The following is an 18,098-nucleotide window of genomic DNA, read 5'->3' on the forward strand; positions in this document are numbered from 1 at the left end:
AACTACGTAAAAAAGTGAGACCAATGAAAGGGTGTGTGTGTCATACCAGTTTCCTTGGAGTGCGATTTGCCTGTTGCTTTGGAAATAAGCTCCAACTTCTGGATGACACAACTTCTGTTGTGACACAGAGGCACATGAACATTAACACAAGGTACTTGCTCTGTGCTAATAACAGATGTCACTACTGCACTTTTGGTAGGATTTGTCTTTTTATGAACAGGATTGGTTTAAGGAAGGTGCTGTTTATTTCAGCATTGTTACATCGTTAAGTAGAAAGAGATTTTGTTGTGCTGAAGGACTCTAATGGACATGCCTTAGTCGTATTCCCCCCCCCCCGGGGGGGGAATGTGCAGCACACTTTTAAAGTTCCCAGTTAGCTGCCTGGTGGGGTGTGAATGGGTGTCTTTTCTGGGACAGATCCATACAATCGGCTCAGGCAAAGGAATTCCCAAATTGTTGAGTGTTAGATTTAAACTTAACTGCGGGAGGCAGTGGAAGACAGGAGTGCCTGGTCCATAGGGTCACGAAGAGTCGGACACGACTAAACGACTAAACAACAAGATTTCAACTTAGTTTTGGTCATTCTAGAAATGTGCAAAATATTAAGAAAACTGGATGACACGAGGTTAAAAAAAATGGATCGCTTGATATGGAATGACCCGTTGGTAACAGAAGCGGACTTAAGAATCGCCTGAGCTAAATATTCCGAAGCGAGGGCGGGCGTGGCGGGGCTTTAGCAAGAGGAGGTGCACGTGTGTATGAGAGATTTCTTTCATGGGCAGAGCGGTTACTCAGCAGACCTGTCATTTGTTCCACCCGAAAATGTTTGCAGCGTGAAACCCGACGCTGTTGTTGCTGCAGCTGCCGCCAAGTGGGAGGGCCCAGGAGGAGGAGGAAGGAGGAGAAAGTTCAGCTCCTCCTCCTCTTCTGGGCTCTTCAGTTATTTTTTTTCTTCTCGGAAGAGTTAGGGGAGCAGAGCACGGCTGAGAAAGCAAGAGGAGGACACGCAGCGCTTGGGCGTTCCCTGGACCTTCCTTGACAGCCTTCCTGGGGGCTTACCTGCCAGGTGAGAGGGTTGCACCAGGGGGAGGCCGCAGCTGCGCCTTCGTGCCCGGCTGCTGCGGGCGCTGGCGGGCATCGGGCGCGTCTCTGCTGGAAACGGAGCCCCGGGCGAGGCGGGCCTTGCTCCGCCTGAAGCCAGCAAGGCGGGGGACTCCCTGCCACACACCTATAGCAGGTTGGGAAGCGGCCCCTCTTAATTCAAGGGGGCCTCAATCTCAGGGAAGCTGGTGCCCTTCCTCTCTTAGGTCGCCCCGACCTAAACTGGGTTTGCGGGAAGGGCTCCTTCCTTGCTGCCCTCCCTTCTCAAGCGCAAACATGGCTTGCAAGTCTTCCTTCTCTGCCCGCCAAGGGCGGAGGTGCTGGGTTGGGTCGAGGAAGAGCGGGAGCCTCGGGCTTGCTGCTCCTTGTTGGGTCCAACAGCCTGGCTCGGTGCGGGCCTTGCTCTGCAACAGGGCGGGGTGACTTTTCCAACTTACAGCTTCCAAAACTTGAGGGGTGCTCAAAAGTTGTAACGTGACTTGGGAATTCAAAGGATTTAATAGGATGTTTGGTGGGTAACACCAGTGTAAAATCGCATAGAAATCGTTAAAAAGGATGGCCAAGTGCTTGTAGTTGTGTAATATATTATTTATTATTTAGTGTTACCTGATGTTTTCAGAAGGTAGAATTAAAACGGTTTTCCGAAAGCAAGTTCATGTGCTAACCAAGCTAAATGTTGTCCAAACACAAAAATAGCAGCAGATTTGAATTCCTCAAACATGTTTTCAAGACCCCTCACAGAAGAAAATGGCAAAAAATAAGCTTCACTCCCTAAAATGGCACACTCTACTCGTGTAAGCTTTTCTGCTTTGCAGCATAGAATAATAGAATCATGGAGTTGGGAGGGACTATGAGGGTCATCTAGTCCAACCCCCTGCACTGCAGGAATCTCAACTGACATAACATATTGTCATCCAACTTCTGCTTAAAAACCTCCAAGGAAGGAGAGCCCACCATTATTATTATTATTATTATTATTATTATTATTCCTATTCCTTAAATGTATACTTGATGTCTTCTCTTAATGAATTCTTAACAACAGTCCTTTCCGCTGCCTTACTTGTTTTATTTAAAAAAAAAAAACCTGGCAAATTTTAAATTAGAAGTTCCTTGGGGCAGGGACTTTTCTTTCTGATGTTGGGTGTTGTTGCCTTGTAAGGTGCCTTGGCATTGTGAAAGTAAATAATTTCTACTGGGCCCTTATAATAGCTTCATTTATGTTGTTTATTTCTGGCCTTTCAAGTGCTTCAAGTACATGATTTCAGTAATCCTGTAATTAACACCTGCATTTTTTGCCCCCTGTATCCTGGCCCATCACAGCAGCCCTCAAGTGCAGGACAGAAGTTATTTACTTATTTATTCTGTTATTTATTTATACTTCTTCCATCCTCCAAAGCAACATACATGGTTCATCTCTTTCCTCCATCGTATCTTAACAACAAACCTGTGAGGCAAATGAATGACATGCTCAAAACTTCCTTGCAAGTTCCATGCCTGAATGGAGATTTGAATCTGAGTCTCTCCAGTCCTAGAATGAAACTTTAATTGCTTCTCTGCACCACTTGTACATAGGGATAGGCCTGCCTTTGTCAGACTAGGTAATTCCCGTGGGCTTAAGGTTAAGGTCGAAGACCTCGAGAACAAATACCTACAAGCAGATGAGCAGTGCTTGGTGAAATCTCAAACCTGGGATGTGAGGAGGAATTCGGTGCCCTACATAGCATCTTCCCTATGACTAACGGAGGCAGACCAAATTATGTTAGATAAGCAGCTCTATGAAAATTTGCTTATTTGTCCATAATATATACAGGGTGTGGAACCATGAGTTGTCTCAGTAGAGATCTTTTTTAATTTTACATGAAGTTGTACACCTTGCCTTCTGTGGATTGTAAAATGCTTTGCACAGTTGGAAGGCTATAATATTTTTTGTGAAGTGCGCTAGGTACCACACAATAATTTCTAGACATGCGTGATGCAGATTTTTAAGGCTTGGCTTATTTCTGTAATTTTAAGTTGCTTAAGACTGAATTCCATATTATGTTGTCATTCTTACCTGCCCCGAGACCTTAGGGTGAAGGATGAGTTATAAATTGTTTTAGTAGTAGTAATTAATAATAATAAATAATAGAAATGCGTAGTGATATGTGTGGATTTGTGGTCTGCGATACTTGCCCTTGTTTCCCAAATGTGGCAGTGTTGTTTTCTTTCCCTTCCTGTGTCTGAACTGACAACAAAGAATGTTCTGTCTCTTTATCTTCTATAGTTGTTCCTAATAACATTGCTGTTTCTGGGATCCTGTTTCTGGTTGTTTGTTGCAGAGGATTCTGGTTTAGGGGCTCCTGCACAGGATTATTTTGCTCCCAGGATTATTTTGGGATGTGTGTCTTGTTGGTAGACCTGCCTGAAAGCTACTGTAGTGACTGAAATGCTATGTTGCTGGTCTAGCATATCCTATAATGCTGTTGCAATATGCTAGTGGATAGGGGTGGGGTGCTTAACCCTCCTCTCTGCCAATGACTCCAAGCAGCTTTCAGTTCATTTCCCCCTCCCAGGTGGGCTCTTAAACTGGAGCAAGGCCAGTTGAGATCAGCCTTCAAAAGAACATTTGCATGGGAGAACTGGCAGCAGGTACAAGAGAGATTAGTCTCTCATTTCAGCCTGCTGACCCCCCTGCCCTGCAAGTCCCATCCCCAACCCCCAATTCCTGGTCGGGAATGGGGTTAGGAATGTTCTTATGCCAAAATCATATGTAGCTCTGCCCAGAGCGTAAGATGTGGGAATCCCCTGGTTCAAATTACCAGTACACATCGCGGAGAAACACATTTGATGGCTCCATGCCATGGTCTTTCGATTTTTTCACTTCCCCATCTGCAATGTAGGGGATAATTATGCTGGCTTATTTTGTAGATCTCTCAAGTCTAGAGTGATGGGATGGATATCTGCAATGACTGTTCATTCTCATTTAGATTTCAGCCTGCGCAAATCAACAGGATTGGCAGAACCAGCCAGTATAACATCAGGTCCTCTTTTCCCCGCGCACTGTTTTAATTTTTTATGTACTGCCACCCCACCCTTTTGAGCTGTGGTGTGAACTTGCCGTGGCAATGGGTGCCCATTTGTGTCTCCCCTGATCAAGTGGGCATAAAGTGAGGCAATTGTTACCACAGAATTTGCGTGTTGGCAACTGAGCCCTGTTCCCCCCACCCTGCCTTACCTCACCATACTCCGTTGCTACGGGTGCTTCTATCCCCGCTAGAGTAGCGATTAAAAATGGGATTAAAAATGAAGAAATGTACCGGGGGAGAGACAGGGTTCAGCTGCCTTCGCCCATGTGCAACATTTGTGGTAAGAGTTGCCACCTTCACCACCCGGGTGTTATGTGTGAATTGGGCAGAGAGGCCAGGAAGTGCGTCTGGCCCCTTCATGTCCGGTTTAGACCTTGGTTTCAGCATGTGGACGTCTGGAAAAAGGAATCAGTGTGGCCTCAGTTCGGGCCTTGGAGCTTTAAGTCAGTTCCTTGCTCAGTTTCGGACAAATTCCAATCTCTTGGATTCCATCCCTCAGCTGCTGGGCAGGGGAATGCAAATGCAGAACAGGGTGGTAACGAGGCCAAACTAAAAATAGGAATGTGCATTTTGTAGTATTGAATAGCCAATAGGTTGTATTAATTATGACCACTACGTTTCATATAAAAATATATGCAGAAACATAACTCTGCTCTAGTAAAACAGGCCAGAGAATGAAATTTTTGGGAGGGGAGGGTTTCATGCAGTGGTGGTTGCTAGCTACCCCGTATTATCCTGAGCCTATCTTGCCTCGTAGGGTGGTTGTGAGAGAGAAGCAGCAGCCCAAGGTTGTTTGGGGATTTTTATGGACCCAAAATCCACATACACTCAAATTAATAAACACTGGCTCCAGTCTAGCAGGAGGTTGAACTGCAAACAACCCATTGAAATGACTGTGCTCATGCAAGTCCTCTTCATTTCAGTGGGACCTGTACAAGAAAACCTCTCAAGTTGCACCTAGGGTAAATGCATTAAATTCTGTGCATCAAATCAATGATCAGGCAGGGAATTTTTTGATTGTGAATTCAAGCACACTGGACAGGTTTTATTGTTGTAGGCCTCCGAACTTCAGGAAGAAGGATGTGGGAAGAAAACTTCATTAACCAAGGGCTGCTTTGTTTCATTGCCCTTTCTTCCTCATTAACTCCCACATGTTTCTTTGTGCATTGCAGCTTTAAGTGCTCAGTAGCAGTTTCTGCTTTCCTTCTAGAATAATTGACTTGTGACATCACTGCTGGCTGTCATGGAAACCATAACAGCCCAGCACAGTGTGTGGCAACCTTCCCCAACTGGGTGCCCTGCATTTTTATGGGATCACATCTCCCATCAAGCCCAGCCAGCACAATGCAGCTTCTTAAAATGGGACAAGCGCTGCAGGAACTGGCCAGGAACTCCACTGCTGATGGGAGCTCTTCTCATGAACTTTCTTACCACCCCAGTTCAAGAAGGATGTAAATACAATGGATGGGATATGGAAGAGGTTTGTTAAAGTAATGGGGAAATACTTCAGGTGTTGAAGATCAGTGTAGTTGGCCAACTGGCGATCCTTTGGCTGGAACAAGCTTTTGAAATAATTGTCCCTGGAAGCTCTGACAAAATCAAGATGTGGCAGAAAGTTTGCCTGTGCTTTTGGCTTGTAAGAAAATGGTTCCCAAAGCAGTGAATCCAATGCTTTAGGTTAAATCTGGATTGTAAATCTAATTCTGTAGAGTTTTGAAGCCCTTAAGATGGCACCAATTTCCTTGCCATCTCTGCAGAAAGGTCAGTTTGTATGGCAAAAAATACTCTGGCTCCCAAGTTACTATAGTGCAGACCCTGAAAACATAGATTTGCTATTCCTGGGATACAGTTTAAATTAATGGTTTTCAAATTTCATACCTTCTGGAAACCTTTTTGGATGGATTCATCTATTGCAAACTTTTTTTGATGAATTCATCTACTCAGGAACCTTCCCCTATAGAGAAAATTATGGAAAGCATTAGAGGGGCACTCTGGTTTGGTTAGTACATAATGGCCAAACTATGGTTTGGTGACTGAGACTTTGCTTGTGCTTATAGTATGCTTGATTTGAACCCAGTGGCAATCTAAGGAAGTAAGAGAGAGAATTAATGTGATCTAGCAGCATGGTATGCATGATCATGTGCAATTCCAATCTTTCGAAACCAAGTTGAGAGAGAGCTGCTACTCTAAATATAGCATTTGCCTACAAAAAGATTAGCCTTAAGGTACCAGTGTGGTTTTAAAAGGAAAGTAGTAATAGAAGCTTGCATTTTTAGCTGTATCATAATATATTCTATATCTTAAATACTAAGCTTAGTTCCCTGAGTGTCAGTCCTTATGTAGATGGAACTCAAAAGGGGAAGGCAGCAGAATTCAGAAACCCCTCCTCCCTGGGCTTTTTTAGATGGAAATCACCAGAACTCAGTGATGATACCTCTCAGGTGGGTGCCATTGCCAGTCTTAGAGAACGAGGGAGGTGTTTATGGTGAGTTCCAGCACCTCTTTTTCTATAAGAATAGCACTGGGAACCCCAGTATTTACAGTAGTACTTTAAAAACCTTGAGCAACAAAATGGAGGGGGGCGGGAACCCGAAACGGATTAATTCTCATTGACCGCATAATGCTGACTGATAGGGAGGGAAAGGAAAATGGGTGGGAAGCTGGGAGTGGCATGGAGTATCCTTGAAACTAGCATGGCTGGGGCTCGGAGCAGTCTGCACTGCATCATATATAGGGAGCCACCATGACTAGTTGCCATTGACACCCTTATCCTCTGTGACTTTGCCTGCGTTAAAATGCAGGCTTTGCTCTCACAGAAGGCAGCGATGGCCATGAACAAGGAGCAGCTGTGGTTGCCCCAGGTGCAAAATTTCAGCACCTGGTGCTTCCTCTATACTGCTGCATGCTTCTGTTGCTGGGCTCCGTTGAAAATGGCTTCTCCATAAGAAGCAGGAAGTGAGCTCTCCAGACAACGGAATGACTCTTATCTCTGCGGCAGCAATCTTCTGGGTGACAGGGACGCTGTTAGGCAGTTGAATGCACATACGTACTCTGTCCATTTCCCTCCCACCCACCCCTGCCCCTCTGCACAGCCCCGGACACTGGCTACCCATGCTATGCCACTGCTAGATGGGCATTGAGCTGATCCAGCAGGTTAAGCCCCTTTAGCTGTGTAAGGTGGTAGCCATCACAACATCTTCTGGTAACTAATTTCTTAAGTTCTGCATCCTACATATTGAAAAAGTCTCATCCTGCCCCAGTGGAGGCTAGTCCATTGCACCACCCTCAGCCAGCCTTCACCTGCCTGCTGTTGTACTTTCATCAGATCCAGGGCTGACTCTGGCTCTATCCACTTCTTGTCTCCCTTGGCTTCTGCCCTACTGGTTCCATGGAGCACCACTCCACCCCCTGACCCAAATGTATATTTATATTGGTGGACATGGCATGAAATCCTACAATCATCTGTACGAAAACTAAACAGGGGAACTCTGCAGTATAGAAACAGTGGCTTTATTAATGCTGCTAGGTAAAAAAAACAAACCCAAAACCCCATGGTTGTAAAAACTGTAGGCCTCTATTTACACTGCAGGCTTTGAGGGAAAGACCTTATTTATCCTTCAGCAAGCGAGTTCTCACATATAAATTGAGAAACTTTGTGCTTCTTTGGGGTATATAAATATGCTTCAGCTGTCCAATTTAAAGAAGTCCATTCAGCCGTGTATTTGCCAGAGTCTAGTGATTCACCCTTTAATTGTTTTCTGATGTAAATTTATAAATCCCACTCATGACCTACTTTCCTTTTGGGGAGAAGTGTTCTCTTTTATTATTTATTTTAAAAGATTAAATGAAACTGCTAAAGTAATGAAAAATTAATCTGGTGCCTTTAAAAAAAAAAAACACCAGCATGTTAACTGTTACAATACTTTTTAAAAACGGGTCAAAGTAGTTATGTTGACTCACAGGAAAAAATTCATATTGGGCCAGTACCTTCATTAAAACAACCAGTTAAGTCACATCATTCATTATTATGCAAGCTTTTGAGCTAAGCACCACTAGATGACTAGATGGTACAAAATAATGCAAGGCAATGGGATGAGGAACAGGATTTTATTTTATTTTATTGGCTGGTGTTCAAGTCACGCACATCTGGATCTAACAAGAGTCTTATGATGGAGTGTGGCAGCAGGAGCTCAGAAAACTTTCAAAAGAACAGCAAGCATAATATAATCTGCCTTGCTCTTGAATACTGTGGTAGGGTCTACTACCTTGTAAACTTTTAGATATTTCATTGGGAAAGGTATAATTTAAAAAGCATTTGGGGGATGATCATCTTGCCCTTGGTACACTGGTCACTATTAAATCCAATAGGAATATGCAGCGGCAAATGGTTCCGGGTAATTCTTTGTTACTGTTTATATAGTTGAATATAATTTGGTGCGCTAATACTTATTAGTGGGGCCCATAACATTCTTCTGTAGTTGTGGGGAAGTTTTACTTTGAGGAAGATTCCTTGGGTTTCCCCCAGAGTTTCAAAAGACTATTTTCCCTTTGGATATTTAAGATGCCTCAGAACATTTCAGTTCCTCACAGCATGCAAGTCTCCGTTCTCTCTTCAATTGATCAAAGTACTTCAGCCAAATTATGGCACACGTTGGGTTTGGTTATATATACAGTGTCTCAGCATGTGGAATGGCTGTAGGGATGTGGCTCCCTTGGTGATATTTTTGTCCACATCTCTAATCTTTCAGTGCAGGAAAATGAATTGATGAGATGGAAATGGATTAAAACTTCCAAATGCCCCAGGACATTGAGAAGTCTGAGACATATCTGATCAGACAAGGTTTCATCTGGGTTTCCTGTGAATTAAGAGTAGAATTGCAGAAGGTGGTGCTCTATTCCAGTGAAATGCTAAAATGTGCAACACTTTAATTAAAAAAACCGCCCTGCAATTTCTAGATTAGTAATTCACGGGCAACACTTCACAATATCATTTGCAATCTAGCAACAATTTTCTGGTGATAGCTATGAGGTTTCAATATGATAAAGTGTTCTTAAACCATTGAAACAATACATATAGAGCTCCAAACCATTTCTTGATTCAGTCAGTTTGTAAAAGCCACATAAACCGGAGTGTTCATTTACAGATGTTTCACCCGTTTTCTTTTGTCCATGATTGACAGCAACTTGCAGGAACAGCGCGAGTGTCTGACATATGAAAACCTCTCTGTGTTAGCTGGACTGGGTCTGTTTAAATAGTTGCATCTTGGAAAGGTCAAATGCACCCAAAGGAAATGCTGATAAAAAGAATTGCTGCCTTATCACTCATAACAGGCATGCCATAAAGCAGAGTTCGAGGCTGCAGGAGACAGTGCTTCCTTAGATTAGTCAGGAGTTCACAAACTAATATATAATATGTTACAAAGGCGTCTCATGTGACTTTTAAGGTTTCTGTGTGATACAGTTGGATCTTTCTCAGGCTTAAAGGCAGGGCTGTTTTTCAGCCGGGACTCTTCAGAACTCACTTGTGGCACCTTTCAGGTGGGCACCATTGCCATGATAAGAGAACAAGAGGCGTTCATGTTGAGTTCCAGCACCTCTTTTTCCCTAGAAAAATAGCTCTGCTTTTAATGCGGGGCCATCTTCATGTGCATCATTGTTAGGCGCTAACATTTGTAGCTCAAGAACAGGATATGATGGATTAGAAAATTTGTGGTGTGATGGATTAGAAAATTTGCTGGCTGCCTGGAAAAACCCACTGTTTTCAAATGGAGAACATGAAAGAGGCAGGTTCAACTTCATTCAGAAACTAAGCAAAGGCACTTCAGTTTTATGTCGCATGCCACTGAACTTGGTGGAGTTCTTTCAATTCAAACTTCACTTTTGTGGCCTAGGCCCACATTTACAGCTGCAATGTCAAAATATTACATTAGGCTGTGCTATGGATGGCTTTTGACAGGGTGACCCCACATGTTGGGTTTCTTCCTTGTTCAGCTGGCAATGTGGGTGGCTCCTATCCAAAGTTGCTTGCCTGGCTCTGCAACTCCTAAATATAATTTTCCCCTTTGGGTGGGCCTGAATATTTCTCAGTTGACAGCTGAATGCAGACTCGGCTGGCTGGTTGCAGGGGCTTGTCTTGTTTGAAACTGCGTGGAAAAGGAGGAAAGCTGTAGAGTGTGTATGAACAGACCACGCCAAATGCAACATGTTCTAATAGTTCTTCCTATATTTGGGTAGCTTGTCCTCCTGCTCTGTGTATTTGTACTTGCCCTTTGTCAATATTGTGTCATCAGCACTTGTATTTTTAAGGGAGCAAGCAGAACACACACTCTAGGGATTGCTTTAAAATAATGGCAGTAGGAGCTGAGAGGAAATTTCTCTAGGAAAACCACTATCTATTTTTCAGGTTTGTTTCATGTATTGCAAAATCTAATCAGTTTCCAGGTTAGCTTAAAAGCACACCAGTGATTGACTAAAAGTAGTTCCAATTAAGTGGGCAGCATTTTTTTTTTTTTTACAGAATTGTAAGGCAGGAAAAGCACATTCCACCTGCAAGTTATCGTAACAAACATTTCCCTCTTCTCTCTTTGCTTTCAGAGGATGTTTGAGTTACTGCCATGCTGAGAAGTTGATGGGGTTTTTTTAAAAAAAAGTCCCCCCACCCACCCAATATTCTTTGCAAATTGATATTGTTTGCCTTTGTAATACCTTTGTAAGGCAAGTTGTTTACTCTTTCCAAATTCTTCTGCTGCTGGTGTAAGGCTGCTAGCTGGGATTGCAAAATACCACCAGAGTCCCATCTGATACTGTTTTCCAGAGTTGGTTCCGGGGGCCCTTTGGTGAGTTTGGGGTTGTTTGCTTAAGATACTTTGATAACATATTACCCAATGCAGGTACGGTACCAGAGAGAGAGAGAGGGAGAGGGAGAGCTCCACAGCCTGTGCATGCTTGCAAACCAGGAAACAACATGATGTAACCTCCTGCTTTGTCATTCAGAATTTCACTTGAGCCTGTACATGGAAGGCTGTGGGATTTGCATGAGGAGGAAAGAGGGTGCTAGTCAGGTTCAGCATACGGGTGGATCTAACTCTCAAGATTGTTGTACTACTTAAGTGTTTCTGTTTTGGTGCGCTGGCTGGATTGATAACAGCCATCTGTCTCCTAAACTTGTGTCTCCCCACACCCATCATGCTGCTTTTAGTCTGTTCAGATGTCATTTTCAGCCTAGGGTATGTGTTGATTTGATTATGATGAAGCTCTCCCCTTTCAGTCTGTTTTTCTTTTGAAGAGGCACGCCGTCACTTATTACCAGTGTTAGAAATTAGCGAGGCACGTTTTGCTACTGGCACAGGTCCAATTGCGACCACATGGAGATCTCTGGACGCCGGGTTGGCGACTGACATCTCCATCTCTCTGGGCCCTCCAGCTTCCTTAAGCAGGTAAGCAGAAGAGCTCATTTATTGCATTTGTATCCCACCTTTTTCTCCAAGGGGTAAATGGTCCCCCCCCCCTCAGTTAATCCCTACAGTTACCCTGTGAGCTAGGTTAAGAAGCTATGACTGGTCAAAGGTCACCCAGTGAGCTTCATAACTGAATGGGGATTTGAACCCTGAACTCCCTAATCCTAGTCCGACACTCTAACAGCTACACCCCACTGGCTTCCAATAGTTCTTCTGCTGTGGTGCAGCTCTGTAGATTGAGTAGCTAAATAAATACAGGTAAAGCAAAATGTCACTTAGAGAAGGATCTGAAATATTTTCCTTGAGGCTTGGATTTGTTTTATTTGGTGTTTTAATGTGTTGTGAATCGCTCTGAGATTTTCCCCCTTTAAAATATAAAGCGGTATAAAAGTGAATGATAATAATAATAACAGCAACAAATTCCACGGGGGGGGGGAGAGAAGGCACCTACACATTCCGTTGTGGCGACCGTAACCTGGGTTTAAGGTGCCATTTGGCGATTAGCTCATATATCTGAGTTTCTAACACTGCTTATTGCATCCTGCACCTGGTGGGAGCGTACTTGCAGTTGAGGCAGGTGACAGGGTGCAGGTGCGCAACATGTTTGCCTCTTTTACGACAGCCGGAATGGACTATGGAGTGGACTTTGTTCGCAAGCTCAGTTTGAATGGGGAATCCAGGCAACACAGGATTCCATCACATCCCAGGGATCTCCACGGTGCTCCCCGTATTGTTCTTGTTGCGCAGTTGCAGTAATAACAGTGGCGGTGAACACGTAGCAAGCCATTTGTAGGATTTACTCAGGCTGCAGATAAGAACAGCTCTGCTGCAGGGTTGATGGCGACTGGGAGATAACCAGGAACTTGCGAATTGTAGGGCTCTTGCCACAGAGCGGAAGTCTGAGTCATTAAAAAATACATCAAATAAGGAAGGAGGAAGTGCCTGGTTTTAAAAGGGGCTGAAAAAAGGAAGCAAGAAAGCAATTGCTTCTGAGGAGTTGCTTCTGCCTTTCCCATAGGGAAGGGCATTGTGCAAATATTACGGGGATTATAGCGACACTCTAAACACTTGGTGGTACCAGAAAATTGGGTAGGAGCAGTGCCCCAGCTGCACTCAGAGGTCCAAGTGTAGAAGCAAGTGTTCATCTCTACAAACTGAGAGCCAGGGCTTTTTTTTAAAAAAATAAAAATAAAAGCCACAGTTTCAAGGTGTCAGGTTCCCTGGTTTGCATTTACGGATAGCTTTGCTGATGAGCCCACAACTGCTGCTAGCAACAGAGATGACTAGTCTGTCAGCACTTATGCCTAGATGGGCTGTGTGTGCTGTGCATATTTCCTTGGCTTGTCTCCTGGAACCAGTTCTTACTTGTTACTGGCAAGTGGCTATTTATGCACCTGATTGAATGAACAACTGCCATTCATTCCTTCCTTTCCATTCTCCACTTTTAGTTAGTTAGTTTAATCAAAGTCAGGCATAGGCAAACTCCAGCCCTCCAGATGTTTCGGACTATAATTCCCATCATTCCTAGCTAACAGGACCAGTGGTCAGGGATGATGGGAATTGTAGTCCCAAACATCTGGAGGGCTGGAGTTTGCCTATGCCTGTTCTAAGTCATTTTCCCCCTTGCAACAGTTTATTATAACTTTAAAAATCAAAGCGAATTAAGATGGGAAGAACCTCCGAATGGTTTTTAGAATGTCACAGTATAAGAACTTTGGTTTTAAACTGTGCTCATAGACTTGGAAGAGTTGGAGGGGACCCCCAAGGGTCATCTATTCCCACCCACCCCCTGCGATGCAGGAATCGAACTCGCAACTTTCTGAGGAGCAAAATCACAACTAAGAGCTTTAGGCAACAGTTATTGTGGCGTAAGTTTTAGTAGGCTAGAGCTCACCTGATCAAGTGAGTCGCTCTTTCAGATGCAGGATGTCGTGCGGGGGGGGGGGGGGGAGCGTTGAAAGGCCATGGAATCTAAGATACAGCAGAATGAGTCTGTCACCCTAAGGCATTTCTCCCTAAGGAGCTTTCAGATTGTTAAGTAGGAAACTTGAGAAATCTAGAAGCAAAACCAAAGCAATTTCAGTTCCTGGTGTTTTAATGGTGGGAATCTGACTGTTAATTACAGGCCTGCGCAACTACTGACTAGCCAAGCCTCACGCAGCCCACCGTGACCTGCCAGAGGCTTCACTGCTCTCCTCTTTTTAAAGTTCTGCTCTGGCAGCAAGAACAGGTGGTTTGTTGAGCCACTTGGTCAATCAGTAGGGTGTGTTGAGCCTAATTGTGCCTCGAGTTGTGCTGGCTGGTAGTAGTAATACGTTGTATCTAGCATCCTCAGTTTGTGTTGCAGTGCCTCACTCCTCTGTTTCGTTCAGTCTTGGGGAAACTGGTGATGGAAGAGGAAAATTGAGTGGTTCAGCTCCCCATTTCTCTTAACTCCCTCTAACTTGCTATGGGTGGAAACTTCCCTTGGAAACTGCATGAGGCTTAAAAATTCCAGTACAACATCCTGTTGTTGAGAACTGGCTATTTTCCTCTTGCTTTTGTTCCCAATGTTTCATCCCACCCTGTTAGTAGGCTGCAAATTATCTGGTGGTCGGTTTACATAGAGCTGTGTGGCTTTGTCCCCCACCAAATCAAATTCAACCTGCTGGCTCTGAATGGCAGCCCAGTGAGGACTCAGTGAAGCCTCATGGTTTTCCTACCTTCCTAGAACTGCAAAAATGGGGAGGGGGGTGTTTAGTACCTGGCAGGCCTTAATAGGTTGCTAGTGGGCTACATTTGGCTTGACTGGTCAGTCACAATGGATTCTGGACTGATGTTATTGAATCTGTGATCTGTTGAATTACGCTGGAGGAGGAGGGAGGAGGCATGTTAACTCTATTTTTTTCCCTTTTGGTCTGTGCTGCGTTCCATGTGCTATAAGAGATTAGGGCATGGGTAGGCAAACTAAGGCCCGGGGGCCAGATCCAGCTTAATTGCCTTCTAAATCCGGCCCGCAGACGGTCTGGGAATCAGCATGTTTTTACATAAGTAGATTGTCTCCTTTTATTTAAAATGCATCTCTGGGTTATTTGTGTGGCCTGCCTGGTGTTTTTACATGAGTAGAATGTGTGCTTTTATTTAAAATGCATCTCTGGGTTATTTGTGGGGCATAGGAATTCGTTCATTTCCCCCCCAAAAATATAGTCCAGTTCCCCACAAGGTCTGAGGGACAGTGGACCGGCCCACGGCTGAAAAAGTTTGCTGACCCCTGGCTTAGGGCAATCCTTTTCAGTATTAACCATGGTTGGTGCCAGTGCATTTGTAACAGTGCACCTTGGTTAAATAAAACCATGCAGTTCAGATGAGAGGGTACGAGATGTTTTCCGCTTATAGAATCATAGAATGCTAGAGTTGGAAGGGACCCTGAGGATCATCTAGTTCCACCCCCTGCAATGCAGGAATATGCAGCTGTCCCACGTGGGGATCAAACCTGCAATCTTCACATTATCAGCCAACTGAGCTATTCAGGCTTGTCTTGTGCTTCCTGGGCATGAGTCCAAGCAGTTTTGCCTTTGCCCCACAGTCCCCCTCCCCCCAAATACCCCACTCTTCAGCAGTGAATTGGAGCAAACATCAATCTGGAGAAAATTGGTGTTGGCTCTGATTTAGCAGTAAAGATATCCCTGGGGGCAAGCAGCAGAAGTGTGAATGAGCCCTTAGTTCTGTAACACCTATGTAAAACTATTCTCGTCATGGGCAGCGGCATTGCTGGATATCATAGTTTCAGAAAGTGCTGTGTGAAATAGCCATTTTAATTCCATTCCCAGTTAATTGCAAAAAAAAAAAAAAAGCAATTCTAAAGGAATTTCAAACCTTGGGAGAGACCATGTGGCGCACCTCCCCAACACTGCCATTTCCCCCTAAATCCCTTTCATCTTCCATCTGTGTGTAAAATAGGGATAACATAAGTGTTTTACCAGTTTCACTAGTTCATAACGCCTCTGAAATTATCCATGTGCAGCTTCTGGTTAGCACAGTTCTAACTGGAATGTGGTCCCACAGTATCACCGTAGTTCCTGCAGGTAACGCAGGGTGGGAAAGTTGGCATAGCAACGCGCTTTGGCTTCATACGGACGAAATGAATTCCAACCTCGGGGAGGCAGCTAAATCAACAAGCTTCTCTGCCTGCCGACTTGTGTTGCCTCCCAGCACAGTTCTTCGCTTGTGCCCTTTGTTCCCTCTTTACTTGCTGGCATTTGGTGTGGCTGGTAGGAATGAATGAGCCTATTATGGCTGTATTGCTTTTTTAAAGAACTTTACAGTTCTAGAGGCAGAGGGATCTAAGTATAACATCAAAAACTTGCTCTCCTGGATTTGTTCGTAATGGGGCAGATGTTTGTGTGCCACATCTGGAGAAGGCTCCCCTCTTTTTCCTGGTTTTTACTAAAAAGTAATACTAGGTTCCATTGATGTATTTTCAGTTAGCTGCGTTTCATGCCAAAGTAATGTGTTTGAGTTCTTGTTAGCTCTCATTTGAAAACCTTTACTTTGAAAAGTAGAAGTTATAAATGTAGCTTAAAATAAAGGAAGTGGCTTTATGTTTTTACTAGGGAGAAAGAACTGCTTGTGCACAGGAGAGCTTGTCTAACAGCCTGATTCTGGTTACAGATAGGTAGCCGTGTTGGTCTGCCATAGTCAAAATAAAAAAATTCCTTCCAGTAGCACCTTAAAGACCAGACTTAACACGGACACTGGCACCAGAGCCTGCAATAAACCCAGATGCCAACTTTGCTGCCACATACACCCGGACAACACCATTACTGGCCCCAACAACATCACACATACCATCTCGGGACTATTTAATTGCTCATCGTCTAACATTGTGTATGCCATCAAATGCCAACAGTGTCCTTCAGCTCTCTATATTGGACAAACAGGCCAAACCTTACGCCAAAGAATAAACGGACATAAATCAGACATCAAGAATCACAAAACAGAGAAACCAGTAGGAGAACACTTCAATCTCCCAGGACATTCTATACAAGATCTCAAAGTAGCTGTTTTACTACAAAGGAATTTCAGAAATAGACTGGAAAGAGAAGCTGCTGAATTGCAACTCATTACCAAACTTAAAACCATGGAGAGACCTGGTCTGAACAGAGACATTGGATTCTTATCTCATTATACATGACTAAGCCATTTTTCACCTTCTCACCCCTTGCCTTTTCCTGTAAGACCTATTGCAGTCGTTAAGAGTCGTCAACAGGCTCATTTCAGCTATCTGCCAATCACCCATTCCCACCACCCTTCTGAGTAATACCCCTCCCCACCTTCTCACTATATAGAAGGATCTGGCAACTTCTGTTTCAGTGTATCTGAAGAAGTGTGCATGCACACGAAAGCTCATACCAAGAACTAACTTAGTTGGTCTTTAAGGTGCTACTGGAAGGATTTTTTTTATTTAGCCTGATTCTGGGGGGACCACCCTGGGAGTATTATTTAAGTGGGGGGACGGAGGGCAGGGAAGCTGAAGACAAAGCAGGACCTGCTTTAGAAATTTAATCTTCAACATGCATATTTAAAGCGTTTTATATGTGCAGATAAGGAAAAAATGTGCTTGCAGCATACACATGCAGCATATCACTTGTGTTTGATTGACTGCTGGTTCCCACTTTGTGAACATGATGCATGATGTTCACTGTTTGAACATGCATTGCAGGGGGTTAGACCACATGACCTTTGGTGTCCCTTCCAATTCTACAGTTCTCTGATTCTGAGATTAATAAGTACACATCTGCAGCTGTGTCATTAAAAAGGTGCACCAGTTTCCAGCCTGAGGATGAAAAACCACTAAAGTGTCCTTATTTTACCTGTGATTGCAATCATATGAAAAAGTCCCGTAGCTACAGTGCTTTGCGGTTTCCTAAATCTAGATCTCATACAGTTTTGGATGGCAGGATCTCCTGAGATTGCCAGGATCATGAGGTTACAGTTCACCTCAGTGATAGTGGCATCAAAACTATAAAAATGCACAACATGATGTAATGAGAAATAGATGCGTAGTGGCTAGGATTTGACAAAAAGACCCTTCATTTGTCCACAGATCCTACTTTGAGCCACTTGCCATCTCTCAGTGTAACCTACCACAAAGAATGATTTTGAGGATAATGGGTGAGGATGGGCAGAGCTTCGTGGAAGAAAGGCAAAACGAAGCTAAATTTGATGGTAAAATCCCAAAAGTTCAAAACAATCCCATCTGCTTTAGTTTTAAGCTGCTATGTGTTGCGTATGTAAGAATGTACGGAGAGCCTGCAGGATCAGGCCAGTGGCTCATATAGGCCAGCATCCTGTTCTCAAAGTGGCAAACTAGATGCCTTTTTGGAAACCACAAGCAGGATCTGAGCACTACTGCCTTCTTTCCAGCGACTGGTATTCAGAATATAGAATTGTAGAGTTGGAAGAGACCAGGGGAGTCATCTAGCCCAAACCTCTT

The 18,098-nt window shown here is 44.0% G+C and overlaps 1 protein-coding gene across 2 annotated transcripts in view; it reads left to right on the forward strand.

Annotated features, from left to right (window-relative positions):
- Window positions 1–732: 732 nt before the first annotated feature.
- The window catches only part of ANXA11 (annexin A11), a 36,960-nt gene continuing 19,594 nt past the window's right edge, over window positions 733–18,098 (forward strand). The window contains exons 1-2 of one of the 2 annotated variants that reach the window (XM_083502714.1): window positions 5,462–5,501; window positions 5,550–5,656. In XM_083502714.1, coding sequence (XP_083358840.1) covers window positions 5,627–5,656 — 30 coding nt within the window. In that variant the 5' untranslated portion in view covers window positions 5,462–5,501; window positions 5,550–5,626. Of the gene's footprint in view, window positions 1,067–5,461; window positions 5,502–5,549; window positions 5,657–18,098 lie in introns of those variants that run through there. The other variant, XM_083502715.1, reaches the window with a different exon arrangement.

The sequence above is a fragment of the Podarcis liolepis genome (genome assembly GCF_965112155.1).
Source record: "Podarcis liolepis genome assembly, chromosome: 5".
Classification (NCBI taxonomy): domain Eukaryota; kingdom Metazoa; phylum Chordata; class Lepidosauria; order Squamata; family Lacertidae; genus Podarcis; species Podarcis liolepis.